The following is a 17629-nucleotide window of genomic DNA, read 5'->3' as shown; positions in this document are numbered from 1 at the left end:
CAGCGTGACTCAGTGGTTGAGCATCAAGCTATGAAGCAGGAGGTCATGGTTCGATTCCCTGTCAGGCACATGCCCAGGTTGTGGGCTCGATTTCCTGTGGGTTGTGTAGGAGGCAACCAATCAATGATTCTCTCTCATCATAGGTATTTCTCTCTCCCTCTCCCTCTCCCTTCCTCTCTGAAATCAATAAGATTTAAAAAAACAATTTTTTTAAAGGCATGTACTATGCACAGGATAATACACTGTTTAGAAAAAAGATGCGGAGAAAGAGGCCAAGGATGGTAGACTTAGTCGAACAAAGCGAATCCAATATTTTACTCCGCTTTTCTGGTGTTCGGGGCTGGAGAGAGGACTCTGTCTCTATTCAGCCCATCTTATCACCAGAAGTTTGAGAAGAGAACCAGATTCCATTCACACACCAGGAGAGCCCAGGATGGGTAGGAGGAAGAGGGGATTGGGGAGAAAAAGCAGTAACACTCAAATGGCCTTAGGAAGGAATAGGGGAGCTCCAGAGGGTGGAAGGCTGGGTCGGGGTGCTGCTGGTGGGGCTCCCTTGGGGACGGTAAAGGAGCCCCCGAGATATGGAGGTATCTCTTCCTTCTGGGCCTGACCTGCCTTTTTCCGTTTTTCCAGTTTCTTCTGGAGATGGAGGGGGCAGCGGCAGGGGCAGAGCTGGGACTGTTCCGCTGCCTGCTGTGTGCCTGGGAGACGCCCTCCCGCCTGGCCCTGCTGCAGCACCTGCGAGCACCCGCCCACCGCGATGCCCAGGCCCAGCGGCGCCTGCAGCTGCTACAGAGTGGCCCGGCGGCCGAGGAAGGGCTCTCAGCTCTTCAGAGCATCCTTAGCTTCAGCCATGGGCAGCTCCGGACTCCAGGTGAGGCAGAGGGGATTGAAGGGGTAGGGCTGGGCAGAGAGGGCAGCTGGCATGGAGCTGAGGGCTGATGAGAAAGTGATACAAGGGGAACAGGTCTGCTCCAGATTTCAGGAACAGTGGGGCCAAGAGGCTGTTGGAGGGAGGAAGCAGAGAAGGGCAGGGACTTTGCTGGGTGGAAAACAGAGAACAACCCTAGCTGGTTTGCTCAGTGGATAGAGCATTGGACCGTGGACCAAAGGGTCCCGGGTTCGATTATGGTCAAGGGGGCACGTACCTTGGTTGCAGGCTCCTCCCCAGTCTGGGCTCTAGTTAGGGTGTGTGCAGGAGGCAACCAATCAATATGTTTCTCTCACATCGATATTTTTCACTGTCTTTCCCTCTTCCCTCTCTCTAAATATCAACGGAAAAATATCCTCGGGTGAGGATTTAAAAAACAGAGAACAGGAAGAGAGGTGAGGAGGAGTCACCCAGTGGTTCCAAGTACTGACCAGTGTCCTAGCAACGCTGGGTAGGGAGGTGGGCAGGAGCTGGTCAGGAAGGACAGAGGCAGAAAGAAAAGAATGGGGCAGGACATATGGGAAACTGATGGGGGCTGTGGGCATGGTCTGAAGGCAGCCTAGGTGGGAAGCCCTTGACAAGCTCCCCGGCCTTTTCCTGACTCCTAGGAGGTCTTCAGCCTGAAGGCTGGGCTGAGGGTCCCCCAAGGCAGCTCAGTTTGCAGGGTGTAACTGCAGAAACTGGGAAGGGCCCTCCATGGGGTGCAGGAGAAGGGCCTGGAAGGGGCTGTCAGAGGTGAGCACAGCGTCTGTCCGGGATTCACAGAGACCAGTGGTGGGCGAGGCTGGGGCTCGGGCAGCAGGAACCAGGAACAGGCAGCATTGACTGTGCTAATTGAATTGCCAATATGCTGGCTGGAGTTAAGTGCTGGAGGGGCCCAGATCAATAGCTAACGATCCTGGCGCAAGGCTGAATGGAGTTAAGGAACTTTAACACTTTAATTAGGCCGCCACCGAAAATAAATTCCTACACATCTGTCAATTCTTGCTTGAGTGGTAACCTCCTCTCCCAGTTAGACCTGCCGCCCCCTGCTCACTACAGCTGCTTCCATGCAACCTGGCCTTCCTTCTTCAGCACCTCTCCCTCGACATTTCTAGGCTCCTTGCTTCCAGGACCAGTCATGACAAGGAGCTGAGTTTGGTCCTGTTTCTGTCACTACTGCTGGACTTATTTGCTTATCTTCAAGTGACAGGGACTGGACTCCCAGGGATGATTTCGTAGGCTCACCTCTTCTGTATTTCTTTTTTGTCCTCCGCTGCCTGTTGATTCATCCATCCATATTCTCCCTCATTGCCTGGCTGCTTGTCCTGCTTTCTTTGCTCTATCTCTTCCCTTTCCTGATGCTTCAACCTTATAAGCTGACTCTCCCCTCTACACAGGGAAGGCTCCTGTTGCCCCCTTAGCTGAGCCACCCACCCCTGAGAAAGATGCCCAGAATAAGACAGAACAATTAGGTGAGTTGCTCATCTGGTTAATTTTCCTCCATCCCTTGCCCTCCCCATCCCTAATCCTAATACATTCTGAGATGCTCATGGGACTTTGCAGTATCCACACACCCTGCAAGGCCTGGGATAAAGGAGCCAAAGTGATCAAAAGAAAGGACACATCAGAGGGGAGGGAGGCAGAGCCACAGAAGGCTGGGTGCTTCTGTTCTCTTCGAGGACCCAAACCTGGCCATCACACTAACCTGGGCTCAGCCCTGCTGAGCCAGCCTCCCCTCGCTGTACTCAGTATAGCTCTGTACGTTTCTGCCCTTTCTACCTTTCCCCAGAGCCCCGCCCCCTACCCTGGAAGCTCTGTGCTACAAATCAGGTCATCTTAAGAGCTGAGGGTCTGTGAAGGGAAGAGGGGGGTCTGGGGAGTCTCTTAATTTCCTCTCCTTTCATCTTCAGCTTCTGAAGAGGCAGAGAACAAGACTGGCCCTCCTGGAGACAGTGCCAACCAGACCACGGTCAGAACTGGGGTAACTGGGAAGAGCTGAGGGGGGTCTAGTTTTACTGGGATCTACTCATGTTCTAAAAGCTGAAATTCTAATCAGCAGAGCTTTACAGAGATTTCAGACCAAGGGTAGACCTAATTTTGTCGTGCTTGTGACTTATTTAACTCAAAATACATGATTAAAGAAATCCCACTTGGGCCCAGTTATGGCTGTTCTGGACTAACGGGGGCAGAGCTGGCCCCCAGGGGTGGGCACAGAGGGAGATGCCAGGAAGGATGGCAGGAGTTTGAGAGAAAGGTGAAGAGAGAACTGTATTGAGGGCAGGAAAGATTGGAGGTGGGTGGAGGGAGGAGGGGAGGAAAGAAGTGAAGAAATGAAGAAGGCAAAAACAAAAAACTAGCTGCCGCCGGGCTCTTTATTTCTGTTATGAACAGAAAGGCAACTGGATGTGGATGTTCATCTCCAACGGGAAGCCCTGAGCCTGGAGGGAAGTGTCCTGGCCCCCCTCCCTGAGGGTAGAGGCACCAGCCCAGATGATTCATCCAGACAGCAAGCGCTGCAGATCTCTCAGTCTCTGGACCCAGGCCTCTGCCTGACCTAGGCAGGCCCAGTAGTCTAGCTCTGTGGCCTGAAAGTATTGATTTTGAGTGCCTCACAGCTCTCCAAACTGGAACTGCAATATGCAGTATTTATCATGACTGCCTTCCCTCAAACTGCTGCAGTAATGGCTTATGTCCTCAGCTTCCCCTCCTAACCCGTACTCCCTCAACAGACCTACTCAGATGTCCGCTCCTAGGCCTAGGTGCATGCAGATGAGCGTCCCCTTCCTGCTGTGCAGGCCTGGGCTGATGGCACAGGGGGCAGGAGAGGGAGTGCGCCAGGGAGACAAATGCAGGCTGGAGTTCAGGCACACAGGGGACTCGGGGAAACAGAGGGGTGCCCAGGCTCCCCAGTCCCATCCTCCAGAGGTGTGGGCAAGAAGTCAAGCCAGAATTTCCTGAGCCACGGAGGGAGCTATGGTTATTGTTTGCATTAAGAAGAGAAAAATAAAAGAAGGAAAAGAAAGTGGGAACTGCTGAGCCTCTGAGGGAGAATGAGCTGACTTCTGAGCAGAGAGGTAGGGAGACACTTAGTTCAGAGACCTTGGGGAGGCACAGTGGGCCAGGACAAGGGAGACTCTGGGTGCAGCAAGTGCCAGAGGGAAGGGGAACCATTTCAGGGAGACGATACAGGCGGTGTGAGGGTGGTTAAGAAAACTAAATCCCAGGGAGGGCGGTACAGGGCCGTACTGTCAGCAGAGACAGGGAAAGCCAGACCAAGGAAAGACAGAGACCAGGATGGAGCACGAGGGCCAGACAAAGAAGGCAAGGTGGGGCCTAGCTTAGGCCTTCGTCCCAGTCCGTGGGAAACCAGGGAGGAGCCAGCTTTCAGGACTGTGGCTGGTCCACAGTGATGCCTTCTCCTTGGGCTCGCTTCTTTATTGGGAGCGGATATTGTGCAGGAGCATAAAGGCTGCGTGATGGCAGGTCACACCCATCCCTGACACCCCCTCCGCCCGTGTGCCCCCAGGTGTACTGCTGTCCATACTGCAGCTTCCTGAGCCCAGAGTCAGAGCAGGTGAGGGCTCATGCGCTCTCCCAGCATGCAGTGCAGCCTAAGTACAGGTGCCCGCTGTGCCAGGAGCAGCTGGTGGGCCGGCCTGCCCTGCACTTCCACCTTAGCCACCTTCACAACGTGGTGCCTGAGTGTGTTGAGAAGCTGCTGCTTGTGGTGAGTACAGGTTGGGTGAGGACCCGTCCAGGGAGCCCTGTCAGGCTGGGCAGGAGGGGTCAGAGGGAGGCAGAGGCAGGGGTGCCGGGCAAGTGTGTGTGTTGCGGGGTGGGTGTTGGTGAAGAAAACAGCATTTCACAGATTTGAAGGTGGATTTTAGAGTTGGAGGGGACCGAGTGGAGCTTATCTACTGCCTTACTCTCCTGGGAGGCGGCTAAGCATTTCCTTCACTCACATTAGGTCCCGAGAAGAGCTGTTCAACAGCAGGCCCGGCCTGCCAGGCCCTCTCCTCTGTGGGAAAAGCAGAAGTTAGGTGGGAGGTCTGTTCAGAGACAAGACTGGAGCCGTGCAAAGGGGCTGGGCACAGGCATAGCAGTAGCCAGAGGGCGAGAAGGAAGTCACTGGGATTTCTTCCATTACAGGCCACAACTGTAGAGATGACCTTTGTGACCAAAGTGCTGCCTGGGCCCTCTCTCAGCCCTCTGGGGGATGGCCCAGTGCCCCTGGCTCCCGGGCCAGAGCCTGCACCCGGCAGAGACCAGGCAGCAGGTAAGGAGGGGGATGGCAAGCCTCCCAAGGTGGCAGGAAAGGGGACCTGGGCTTCACAGACCAAGAAAGTCTGAAGGAACTGAGGGAGGGATCAGTTGCCCTTGATAATGAGTGGGTGGGGTCTGACTTAAAGTTCCCTTCTCATTGCAACCCCTTCTCTCCCTTAGAAGGCCCTCACCCGCCTCCAGAAGCCAGTCCCGGTCCTCTTCCTGAGCCGCCCCTGCCCTCAGCCGAGGCCCCAGACAAGCCCACAGGAAGCCCTGACCAACCCCCCTCTCCAGCCCCCTCTCCAGCCCCTCGACCTGATGCCCAGGCTGAAGAAATGGCTGCTCTGCCCCTCATGGCTGAGGAGGAAGAGGGAACTGCTGGGGAGCCCCGCCCTGCAGAACCAGCTCCAGCGGACTCGCGCCCAGCTCTGACCTATCGGAAGACCACCAACTTTGCACTGGACAAGTTCCTTGACCCTGCCCGGCCCTATAAGTGCACTGTGTGTAAGGAGTCCTTCACACAGAAGAATATCCTCCTGGTCCATTATAACTCTGTCTCCCACCTGCACAAGATGAAGAAAGCTGCCATTGACCCCTCTGGCCCTGCCCGGGGAGAGGCTGGCTCAGCGCCTGCCACCACTGCGGCCACAGACAAGCCCTTTAAGTGCACGGTCTGCCGAGTCTCCTACAACCAGAGCTCCACCCTGGAGATCCACATGCGCTCAGTTCTGCACCAGACTCGCTCACGGGGGGCCAAGACTGATGCCAAGGCTGAGGGGCCAGAGCGTGGCCAAGAAGAGCCCAAAGAAGGCGAGACCGAGGGGGAGGCGGGCACTGAGAAGAAGGGCCCTGACCCCAGCGGCTTCATATCTGGGTTGCCCTTCCTGTCCCCTCCTCCCCCTCCCTTGGACCTGCACCGATTCCCAGCCCCTCTCTTCACCCCGCCGGTCCTGCCCCCCTTCCCTTTGGTGCCCGAATCACTACTTAAGCTCCAGCAGCAACAGTTGCTCCTGCCCTTCTACCTCCATGACCTCAAGGTGGGGCCCAAGCTGGCACTGGCTGGGCCTGCACCCCTGCTGTCCCTGCCAGCTGCCGCCCCTCTGCCCCCACCCCTACCCCCAAAGGCTGAGCTGGCTGAGCGGGAATGGGAGCAGCCCCCCATAGCTGAAGAGGGAACTGAGGCAGGAACAGCCTCACCCCCCGAACCAACACCCAACGAGGCAGCCCACACTGCAGCCAAAGCCCTTCTGGAAAACTTTGGTTTTGAGCTGGTGATTCAGTACAATGAAGGGAAGCAGGCTGTGCCCCCTCCTCCCACCCCACCCCCTCCAGAGGCCCTGGGGGGTGGGGAGAAGCTGGCCTGCAGGGCCTGTGGGAAACTCTTCTCTAATATGCTCATCCTCAAGACACACGAGGAGCATGTCCACCGCCGCTTTCTGCCCTTTGAGGCCCTGAGCCGTTATGCTGCTCAGTTTCGAAAGAGCTATGATAGCCTCTACCCGCCCCCTGCAGAGCCCCCCAAACCTCCTGATGGGTCTCTGGATTCGCCTGCTCCCCAACTGGGTCTGCCCTTCCTGGTGCCAGAGCCCGAGACAGAGGTGGCCCATCCCGCTGAGGAGCGAAGCCGGGCGGGACACTGGCCCCCAGAGGAGGAAGACAACACCAGAGGGAATCTTCCTCCCCTGCTGCCTGCAGGCCGCCGATTCTCCAGAACCAAGTTCACAGAGTTCCAGACGCAAGCCCTGCAGTCTTTCTTTGAGACCAGTGCCTACCCCAAGGATGGAGAGGTGGAGCGGCTTGCAAGTCTCTTGGGCCTGGCTAGCCGTGTGGTGGTAGTGTGGTTCCAGAATGCCCGCCAGAAAGCACGCAAAAATGCCAGCGAGGGCGGGCCTGCGCCAACCGCGGGAGGCACTGGGGGAGTCTCTGGCTGCAGGCGCTGCCACACCGCCTTCTCCTGTGTTTTTGAGTTGGTGCGACACCTTAAGAAATGCTATGATGACCAGCCCCTGGAAGAGGAAGAGGCAGAGAGAGGGGAAGAGGAGGAGGAAGTAGAGGAGGAAGATGCAGAGGAGGAGCAGGGCCCGGAACCCCCAAAAGGTCCCAAGGGCCCATCACCAGAACCTCCAGACAGGGAAGAGCTGAGCCAAGCAGAAGCAACAAAGCCAGAAGGCAGAGAGCCTGAAGGGAGGGCTTCTCCCTCACCTGCCCCAGCCCACACCTGTGACCAATGCGCCATGTCTTTCTCCAGCCAGGACCTCCTGACCAGTCACCGCCGACTACATTTCCTGCCATCTGTGCAGCCCGGTGCTGCCTCCCACCTCCTAGATCTACCCTTGCTGGTGTTTGGGGAGCGAAACCCCCTGGTGGCAGGCACTCCACCAGTGCCAGGGCCACCCCTCAAACGGAAGCACGAGGACGGTAGCCTGTCTCCCACGGGCAGTGAAGCAGGGGGTGGAGGGGAAGGTGAGCCCCCCAGGGACAAGCGCCTGCGCACCACCATCCTGCCCGAGCAGCTGGAGATCCTGTACCGCTGGTACATGCAGGACTCCAACCCAACACGCAAGATGCTGGACTGCATCTCCGAGGAGGTGGGGCTCAAAAAGCGGGTGGTGCAGGTCTGGTTCCAGAACACCAGGGCCCGAGAGAGGAAAGGCCAGTTTCGAAGCACCCCTGGGGGAGTGCCCAATCCAGCGGTCAAGCCCCCTGTCACACCCACCCCTGCACCCTTCCCCAAGTTCAACCTCTTGTTGGGCAAGGTGGATGATGGGACTGGGAGGGAGGCCCCCAAGAGAGAAGCACCTGCTTTTCCCTACCCCACGGTCACCCCGACTGCAGGGCCCCTGCCTTTCCTGCCTCCTGGGAAAGAGGCCACCATCCCAACACCAGAGCCACCTCTACCTCTCCCTCCTCCCCTTCCCCCCAGTGAGGATGACGGCCCAGAGGAACCAACAAAAGCTTCTCCAGAGAGTGAGGCTTGCAGTCCATCTGCAGGTGATCTAAGCGATTCGTCTGCTTCCAGCCTGGCTGAACCAGAATCCCCTGGGGCTGGAGGGACCAGTGGGGGCCCGGGTGGGGCTGGGGTTCCAGATGGGATGGGGCAGCGGCGCTATAGGACCCAGATGAGCAGCCTGCAGCTGAAGATCATGAAAGCCTGTTATGAAGCCTACCGCACCCCCACCATGCAGGAGTGTGAGGTGCTGGGGGAGGAGATTGGGCTGCCCAAGAGAGTCATCCAAGTCTGGTTCCAGAATGCTCGTGCCAAGGAAAAGAAAGCCAAACTGCAGGGGGCAGCAGCTGGCGGGGCTGGGGGCAGCAGCGAGGGCCCCTCGGGAGCCCAGCGCACTGACTGTCCCTACTGTGATGTCAAGTATGATTTCTATGTCTCCTGCCGAGGCCATCTCTTTTCCCGCCAGCACCTGGCCAAACTCAAGGAGGCGGTCCAAGCCCAGCTGAAGAGTGAAAGCAAGTGCTACGACTTGGTCCCAGCACCTGAGGCATCTCCGGCTCCCAAGGCCCCACCTGCCACCACACCTGCCTCTATGCCCCTGGGGGCCGCCCCAGCCCTGCCTCGCTTGGCCCCAGTCCTCTTGCCCGGCCCGGCTCTGGCCCAGCCCCCCTTGGGCAGCCTAGCTCCTTTCAATCCAGGTGAGTGGAAGGTTGGGAGGAGTTGGAATTCAGAGAGCATTTCCCTCTAATGACATGCCCTTCCTTTTCCTTCTTGACTCTTCCCATCTCCAGTCACCTGTGATCTTTGCTTCAGGTTCTTGGGGGAGAGCAGGAAGGAAAGGGATCATGGAGGCTAGTTGTGGGAATGGGTGGGTGAGGCTGGAGGTGGCCTATAGCCGGGAAGAGGAGGGGCCAAGAGGTGGCTAATCCTTCATCATTCCTTTCATCTTCCTAGGCCCCGCAGCCTCCTCAGGCCTCCTTGGCCTCGCCACTTCGGTTCTGCCTGCTACCACAATGGTCCAGACTGCTGGCCCAGGCTGCCCCTTACCTCAGAGATCTGTGCCCGACCAAACCAACACCTCCACGGCAGGCACCACTGACCCTGCCCCAGGCCCGCCTACTGAGCCCTCTGGGGATAAGGTCTCTGGTGAGCGAAAACCAATTGCAGCCCCCACCAACTCCTCCACTGATGCCCTCAAGAACCTCAAAGCATTGAAGGCCACTGTCCCCGCCCTGTTGGGGGGCCAGTTCCTGCCCTTCCCACTGCCCCCTGCAGGAGGGGCCACACCACCGGCTGTCTTTGGCCCCCAGTTACAGGGAGCCTACTTCCAACAGCTTTATGGCATGAAGAAGGGGCTATTTCCAATGAACCCCGTGATACCTCAGACCCTCATCGGACTACTCCCCAATGCCCTCCTCCAGTCACCACCCCAGCCCCCTGAGCCCACAGCCACAGCACCTCCAAAGCCTCCTGACCTGCCCGCTCCAGGGGAGGGGGAGACCGGGGAGGCGGACGAGCTGCTGACAGGCAGCCCTGGCATCTCCACCGTGGACGTGACCCACCGCTACCTGTGCCGCCAGTGCAAGATGGCATTTGACGGGGAGGCTCTAGCCACTGCTCATCAGAGATCCTTCTGCTTCTTTGGGCGGGGTCCTGGGGGTTCCATGCCCCCCCCACTTCGGGTGCCCATCTGCACTTACCACTGCCTGGCATGTGAGGTGCTGCTGAGTGGGCGTGAAGCCCTGGCCTCCCACCTGCGCTCCTCGGCCCACAGGCGAAAGGCGGCCCCACCCCCCGGGGGCCCACCCATCATCGTCACCAACGCCGCCACTGCCGCCACCGCTGCCGTGGCTTTTGCCAAAGAGGAAGCAAGATTACCTCACACGGACTCCAACCCAAAAACTACTACTACCTCTACACTTCTAGCTTTATAAACAGATAAAAGATAAACCAAGATCTGGGAGGGAGGGCCTCAGGGCTCCCTCTCTTACCCCAAGGGGTGTTTGGTGGGAGCTCAAATCCCTCTCCCCAACCTTTAGCTCGCCCACCTCCTGGGAATCTCAATTCCCACCCTCAGTGGGCTTCACACACCCACTTCTAGCCGAGTCCTGCCTCCTCCCCTGCCCAGACACACGCCTCCACTCCTCCTTGCCCTGTGACTTCAGACATCCTCATCTTGTCATCCTTATTATTCACTCATGTCTGCTCAGCATACACAGAATCTGTCCCTGATCTATCTTCCTACAACTTTTTCCCACTGAATTCCCAGTCACATCCCAGCTCCTATAAACACACACATGAGTACATGTTCTCCTGTGCTGTTCCACTGAGAAAACACCAAAAAGAAGGAGAAGAAGAAGAAGAAGAAGAAGAAGAAGAAGAATTAGAAGAAGAAAAAGATGAAAGAAAAAGGAAACCCCAAGACAGAGAAGGGGAAGGAAAATAAACTGTCGCTCCCCCTTCTTCCTGCCCCCTTGTCTAGAGCACCATCCGCTCAAAAACTTTCCAAATACCCAGTTGGCTCCCAATGTTGGAGCCTGGGATGGGCAGGGACCACAAAACTAACCAAACTTTAGGTTGGCGGGGAGAAGTGCTCCCAGCTCACTCTCCTCACATCCCTCCCAACCTCCTTGTCTGGCAGGGGAGCCCGTGGCCTGGACTCCAGGGGAAGCGGCCACCAGGGATCCCTCTGCTAACCCCCACCCTGCACCCTGAGAACTGCAGTAACTTATTCTCAAAGGCTTTAAACACAGAGATCCTCTCAGCAGCCGTGGGCCTGCCCCTTGTCCCAGCCCTGCCATGTGGGGTCCAGCCTCTGGGACCGGCGCTGCCCACCAACGGCAAATCCAAAGTTCTTTAAAAAACAAAACAAAAACTGAAACACACACACAACCAAAAAAGAGAAAGCGCACACATGTGCACAGGAGTGAGAGATGGAGAGGAATGAACTAAAAAGAAACAAACTTGGAAAATACGGAAAAAAAAGAAAAAAAAAACCCTGAAAACTCTCCCATCAAACAAGTGGTTTTTTCCTGTTTGTGTCGCCTCCCCCCATTTTAAGGGTTTCTTTAAAGCACCTCATCTTTGGAAGGTCATATGGCTTTAAGACCTTGCATGGGTACAGTGACCCTGGGGACAAAGTAGTGCAGCTTTGCCCTGGTCATGTGGGGTCGGGGCACTGGAGATGGGGAGACACATCCTTGCCCCTGAACTGAGTATTTGTCAGGAGAGGTAACATCCCCCATCCCCAGATGTGGGTCAGAAAAGCCGACGCTGCCAAAAATATCCTGGTAGTGTCAGGAAGAAAGGGGTGGACGGGCAGTTGATTTCTGAGTCTTGGGTATGCTTCCTTTTCATGTAGCTAATCATTTCTCATTCACAACTTTCATAAACCCCTACTCCTTTTCCCCTCCCTAGTGGCCCTTTCATATTTTGGTCACTTCTTAAACCTCCTTGCCTTTGGGGACCCTTGTTCCCCATCTGTTTTCTTCCCCCCTGTATGCCCTGGCACCTGTTCCCTTCAGCCCAGCCCCTCCAGTAAGCAGCATCTGCTGGGAGCACCCCCAAAGGAGTCAGGGTCTGTGAGCCCCATGGGGGCCAGAGCATGACTGCAGGGTGATGGATGGGCAAGGAGGTGACTAAAGCACAGGTGAATCTCTGATAGGGTGATGTCACCAAGAGGAATGAGCTGGGACAGGTTCCCCAACTCTATCCCAGTTTTCTCTGTAATCATCATGTGGTAAGTGCAGCAACCCCAAAGCCCAGCTAAAGTGAAATAGGGTGGAGAAGCAGGTATTTTATTTTAGCACAGAAAAGCCCCCAAAGCTTTCCCAGTCTTACAGACTGTGTCTCCTACTACCCTTGCCCCTAAGAACTCCCCTTGCGAGGGAGCCTGCTTCCAGACTCTCCTTCTGGCTTCCTCTACTCCGATTCTCTGTTTCAGATGCACACACACATTCAGCCAGCCCTGTATTTGGATTTCCCAGTCTGTCACTCCACTCTGTGGACATGTTAATACCGAAACAGTGGCTTATATGCAGAAAAGACGGAAGGGGAGAGGAGGAGGAAGGAAAATGGCTGTCCCTAGTCCCTGTCCCCTTCATTTCTCAAATTAAAAGCTCCAATGCTAACAAACCAGGGTGGGGTGGAATTAGTTATTCTGACGATGCCAAAAATGCCAGTTACAAATGCAGGCGGGAGGATAGAACTGGCCTCCTGTGGTCTTGCTCTCGCTGCCCTTCTCTCACCTCTCAACATCTCGCATCCTTCCCTTCCTTCCTACCCCTTTTCTCTCTCCTGTTGAAATTCTGTGTATAAAACTATTTTCTTAGCAGCATGTGTATGAAGAAACTTTTTCACTCTTTGCTTTCTGGGAATGTGACTTATGTATAAAAGTTGAAAACAAACCAAAAAAATTTTTTGAAGAATAGGAAGAGGAAACATTTTAAAGAAAACCTTGGCAAGACCTGGCATGGGATGATGAGAGTTGTGCTGGCGTGCACTTTAGGGACTTGCAGCCAGCATAGCTTGGCTTTAGTTAGAACCAGGAATGTGTTCACCAGGAGTTAATATAGACAGAAATCCCTCCTCCTCTGGCCCCCCAACATCATCTTTTACGCCCAGATACCCCGGCCTGGAGATACTCGGGACACTCCCAATTGTAGACAGGAGCAGCTGTCCTTACCAGGAACAGTGACTTGGGGGACAAGAGCCTGGCTGCCTCTGCTGACTTGGGTCAATCATCATGCTTCTGGAGGGTACACCACTCCACCACATTTCCAGTGGCTGGAAGCATCCCCCCACCCCTTTCTCAGACCAGGAGCCCTCAGCACTCCCACTCCAGAGACGCGCAGTGAGCAATTCTGATGGCCAGAAGGCTGAGGGAGCACAGCCCTACGCAGAATGCTAGAAGTGAACACCTGGGCCAAATCGTGTTGCTTCTGTGCAGTAGGAAACCCAACTCAAGCGCCTGACACAGCAACACCTATTTTGTAGATGATGCCAAGGCCCTAAAATGAGCCTGAATTGGTGGTTCCTAAGATTGGTCTTCCACGGCTTGTGGCATAAGCCTAGGGTTTTTGACATAGTGGGTCCTAAAACATCAAACTTCTGGTCCACTCTATTTACTGCCAGAGTCAGTTCCAGAAGACGGGGTGGACATGATCTTGGCTGTCTTTGCTCTAAATCAGTCTGGGCAGGGATGGCTTAAGGTGCCCAACTCTCAAGTGGGAACAAAATCAAAGTCTGTCTACAGAAGAATATGAAAATCTGAAGCCTTCGTGGCCAAATGGGGCAGAGTCTGAAATAAGACCACAAACAGACACCTGTTCCTCCCCGACCCTCTAGCCCGAGTGGACTTATGAAGCATGCACAAGAACGAAAAGAGCCAATTATTCCAGGCACAATAGCACCTACCTCCTTACTTCCTTGTATTTGTTCCTTAACCACTTTCAGGGCTTATAGACCAGATCACTGATTCCCCAATCGTCACCACCCTGATCTGCTTTAAGAGACATTCACTCAGGCAATCACTCAGTCACCCTGTGTAATATTCACACCTGAAGTACAGAGCTCTGTGTGTGTCACTGCCCCAGCAAAACAAGCAAGCACACCTCAGGTACAGCAGCAGAACCGTGTAGAGAGAGCTGCAGGGATACCCACAAATGTAGCAAGTATAGGCCTCAAGGGCACAAGGGACATGTCCCAGACCCATCACCAACACTCCCCTAAGTAGAAACACCCCCCAATACATATTAATTTTCTTCACACCACAGTAGGTAGGAAAAGATTATACACAAGGAAGGGTAACGTGCCAGGAAAAGTAACCAAATGTTGAATATTAATCCATGAGGCAAGGACCTTACATTCCTTTGGAGTGTGACACTACGGAGGGAAGGGAAGTAGAAATCAAGAGGAACCTTTGGGGAAAACTTACATGCAACACCGGCGTAAACTGGGCCAGGTGCCGGGGAGCATTTCTCTCCAGGTTGTGGTGGGGAGCTCAAACCACGAGTGGGGAGCAATAGTGAGAAACTTGTAAGCCAGGAGGATGACGTTTCTAGAGGACTGAGTAAGGAAGAAATGCCCCCAATACCAAGAAAGCTCTTGCTACAACAAAGGTTTAGACTCCGCCCTAGCTGGTTTGGCTCAGTGGATAAAGCGTCTGCCTGCACACTGAGGGTTCCCAAGTTTTATTCCGGCCAAAGGCACATGCCTGGGTTTCCGGCTCAGTCCCCAGTAGGGGCGTGCAGGAGGCAACCAATCAATGTTCTCTCTCCATCATTGATGTTTCTATCTCTCTCTCTCTCTCCCGCTCTCCCTTCCTCTCTGAAATCAATAAAAAATATATTAAAAAAAAGAAAGGCGTAGACCCAGCCTCAGGGACTATAGCATTACAGCTTGGATACATTATGAAAAGATTCAGATGAAAGAGGACATGGGTAGAAGACCTAGATCACGCTCATCAAGTTTTCAGAAAGATGGGGAGTGATCCCCAGGGAACACCTACCTCCCAGGGAGAGACTAACTTTATGGGAAGAACATATACGTGGTATGTATTCTCCATAAAGACGACCCAGAAAGCCTTCCACATAAATGACAGGGGTAAATGGCAATATTTCTTGTCAGTGAGCCTGGTGTTTCCTGGCTCCCCAGCCATGGAGAGGTTACCTGGCTTGAAGCTAGTGGGGAAGCAGATGATTATCAGTGGACCAGAAAGAAGGTGAGGGGGAAAGGTGACCCGATATTGACTCATAATCCTTCCCAACCACACACACATTCCTACACAAACAATGGCTAAAACACCAGAACAAGTACCCAGCAGGCGCTGAGCACTGCCCCACATCTACTGCCCCTCCCTGAGACCAAACCTGCACCATGTCTTCTCCACTGGAAGTATCTGCACTGTGCTCACTCCTGGACAGTCCACCAAGTGCTCAACGACAGTATCATCGGCAACTTGCCAAGTATTGGCAGCAGGTTAGGCCCAGCCTATGTTCACCTACTTCTGAGACCGGGACCCTGACCTGCCTCGAGAGAGAAGGGTAACCAGGACCCATTCTGTACCGAGCCATAGAATCCACACCAAGCTGACCAGATCCCAGAGAGCAGCTTCCTGATAACTTCTCACCAGTGGTCCTTAGTGGTGAGGTTTTAGAAACACACAATAGCCAACCACCAGAATCTGGGGTGAGGGGAAGAGGACATTTTGAAAGAGTTCCATAAAGGAGTCTTCTGTGATAATTACTGTCAATGGGAACCATAGTTCTCCCAGGTTAAATCTGCCTGATTTGATCTCACAATCACCCCTTTCCTCCTGCTGCCTCACTTAAAACACACATCCCACAGCACATATATATTACATGTGTGATGACATAAAGACACGACTATGGTTGGGGAGGAAGAAGAAAGATGCAAAAGGCATGATAACTCCAGACTAGATCAACTGTCCCACAAGGTGACTGACATCACTTTGAATAGTGTTTCTTGGCATTTCAGCCCCCTGTGTTGTGGTCGCTTGAGTGCTTGTTTAAAATGCACATTCCAGGACCACACCCACTGAATCAGAAACTCCTGAAGGGATTCTGTGCTCTCTGGAATTCGAGAAACACTAATTTAGACTACTCAGCCCCATACACATCTTTGACCTGCCCCAACTCTCCAGGACCCAGGGCCAGCCCTGCTATACCAGGGGCCGAGCATCAGCTGAGATTATCTTCCTCACTGTCCTGACATCAGCCTCACCTCCAATATTTTGGAAATCTGACAGTGTCTCCTGCTTATGTCGGCTGTTCTTGAGCAGGAGAATAGTTACAACCATTGTCCACTCATTCCCTTGGCTGAGCACTTCACTGAGTCCCCTCTGCTATGGAAACCCCCTTGCTTCTGAAGTTTCATTTCCACTTCCAGAGATGAGGAAAGCAGAACTCCCCCAGCTCCAAGTAGCTCAGCCCAGAGCGAACAATGGCTTTACTTCTCTCTGGGCAGGTCCTATCCCTCATCAGAGCCACCTCACATCACCCAGAGCCAATTCTACCCAAACAGCTTCCGAGTCACTGCCCACAGTCAGTCTCTGGCTACCCAGGAAGCAAGGAAAATCCAACTGCTAGACGTTCTTCCAGGTGACGGCCCATGGTCCAGTTTTGTGGGACTGGCACTGCCTCTGGAGGCAGAAGTCTGGTCTGAGTGACCAGAGGTTGGGGACTCTGTCCCTGGGGCTTCCTTTCTACCAGGGCTCATTGCTGATCCACGTTCTCCCTTCCAGGGGTGGATTTCAAAGATACAGACATTTATCCAACTCTAAGTGGGATTCCATTGAGAAATTCCTAAACACAAAATCTCCTTGAACAGTTTTTCTGCAAGGACAAATCCGAGGTGCCTGCATGTCTAGACCCAGAGCACCTCTCCATCTTTCTAGGACTGTTATGGAATATGGGCCTTTGAGAAAGGGAGAAAGAACTGGTTCATCTCAAGCACAGCTCAGCCAATTACAAGGCACAGGGCAGAACAAAATCCGCTCAGGAACAAACCACCTCACACCCAACAGCGAGGCCTGCGGGTCTCTCCTTTCTACTTCCCTTCCACTCTCTTCTGGCACCATCTCTGTGACAACAGCTGGCTGGCCCCTCTCCAGGATGTTCATTTCGCTCTCCTAGGATTTTCTCCTATCCTTGCTGACCAAAAATGTATAGCCCACTGGCCTGGAGCCTTGGGTATGGCTCTCACCTATGCCCTAGTCCCTCTGTGCTCCAGCTTCTGCTGGAATAGCTGCTTAAACCGAGTGTGCCACCATCTAAATCCCTTTCTTGGGGCTGTGAGGGTAGGCAGGAGACGGCTGCCTAGTTGGAGGAAGGCGGAGTTGGGACGGGCTAGAGAGTGCTGGTTCAGCCCCCTGATGGGGTATCAGCCTCTGATGCCAGTCCCCAGCAGAACTCCACCCAACGCCTGGCAGTGCTGCCCCCACTTTCACTGCCACCAAGTGGCGGTCATGAGCATGTTTGGTGGCTTTGGGTTTGCCGCAGTGCCAGGATCTGAGACACTGTTCACATGCCAGTGCAGCACTGCCAAGCGTGGCAGCATCTAGTTGGTTGGGTGCCAGGCAATAGGACTCAGGTGGCGACAGGGTGATGAGAGGTCGAGTAGAGGGAGGGGGAGGAGAGAAAGGCCCCAGGGAGAAAATCAGACACCTCACTTGTTAGAGTGGAGAGTCCAAATGGGATCCGCAGAAAGGTGCCCTTTCCATTCTAGACCCCAGTTCAGCAAGCAAGCCCTTCCCTCCCCCACCACGCCCGCACAGTAACATATACAGACCAGGCAAGAGGGTCTGGCCATCTTCAGCAGGAACTGGCTGGGGGCCAGGCAGGACTGCCAGCTTCTCCATCCTTCTTCCTTGGGGTCTTGGCAATGGCGCACTTCCTCCTTTGTGTCCTCATGCCTCTCTCCTTCTGTCGCCCCACTCCCCATGCCTAAGAGGGATTGGGAAGGAGGTCCTGGCAGAAAAAAGTCTG

The 17629-nt window shown here is 54.6% G+C and overlaps 1 protein-coding gene across 2 annotated transcripts in view; it reads left to right on the top strand.

The window, feature by feature from the left end:
* ZFHX2 (zinc finger homeobox 2) overlaps window positions 1-11012 on the top strand; it is a 30667-nt gene extending 19655 nt beyond the window's left edge. Inside the window, exons 4-10 of one of the 2 annotated variants that reach the window (XM_059708264.1) lie at window positions 634-874; window positions 2311-2385; window positions 2824-2882; window positions 4440-4640; window positions 5063-5189; window positions 5357-8821; window positions 9078-11012. In XM_059708264.1, the coding sequence (XP_059564247.1) occupies window positions 634-874; window positions 2311-2385; window positions 2824-2882; window positions 4440-4640; window positions 5063-5189; window positions 5357-8821; window positions 9078-10057 (5148 nt within the window). In that variant the 3' untranslated portion in view covers window positions 10058-11012. The remainder of the gene's footprint in view (window positions 1-633; window positions 875-2310; window positions 2386-2823; window positions 2883-4439; window positions 4641-5062; window positions 5190-5356; window positions 8822-9077) is intronic. The other variant, XM_059708275.1, reaches the window with a different exon arrangement.
* The last annotated feature ends 6617 nt before the right edge of the window (window positions 11013-17629 follow it).

Source organism: Myotis daubentonii, chromosome 1 (genome assembly GCF_963259705.1).
Source record: "Myotis daubentonii chromosome 1, mMyoDau2.1, whole genome shotgun sequence".
NCBI classification, from domain to species: Eukaryota; Metazoa; Chordata; class Mammalia; order Chiroptera; family Vespertilionidae; genus Myotis; species Myotis daubentonii.
Note: the sequence above shows the minus strand (reverse complement) of the source record. Positions and strands in the feature narration are given on the sequence as shown.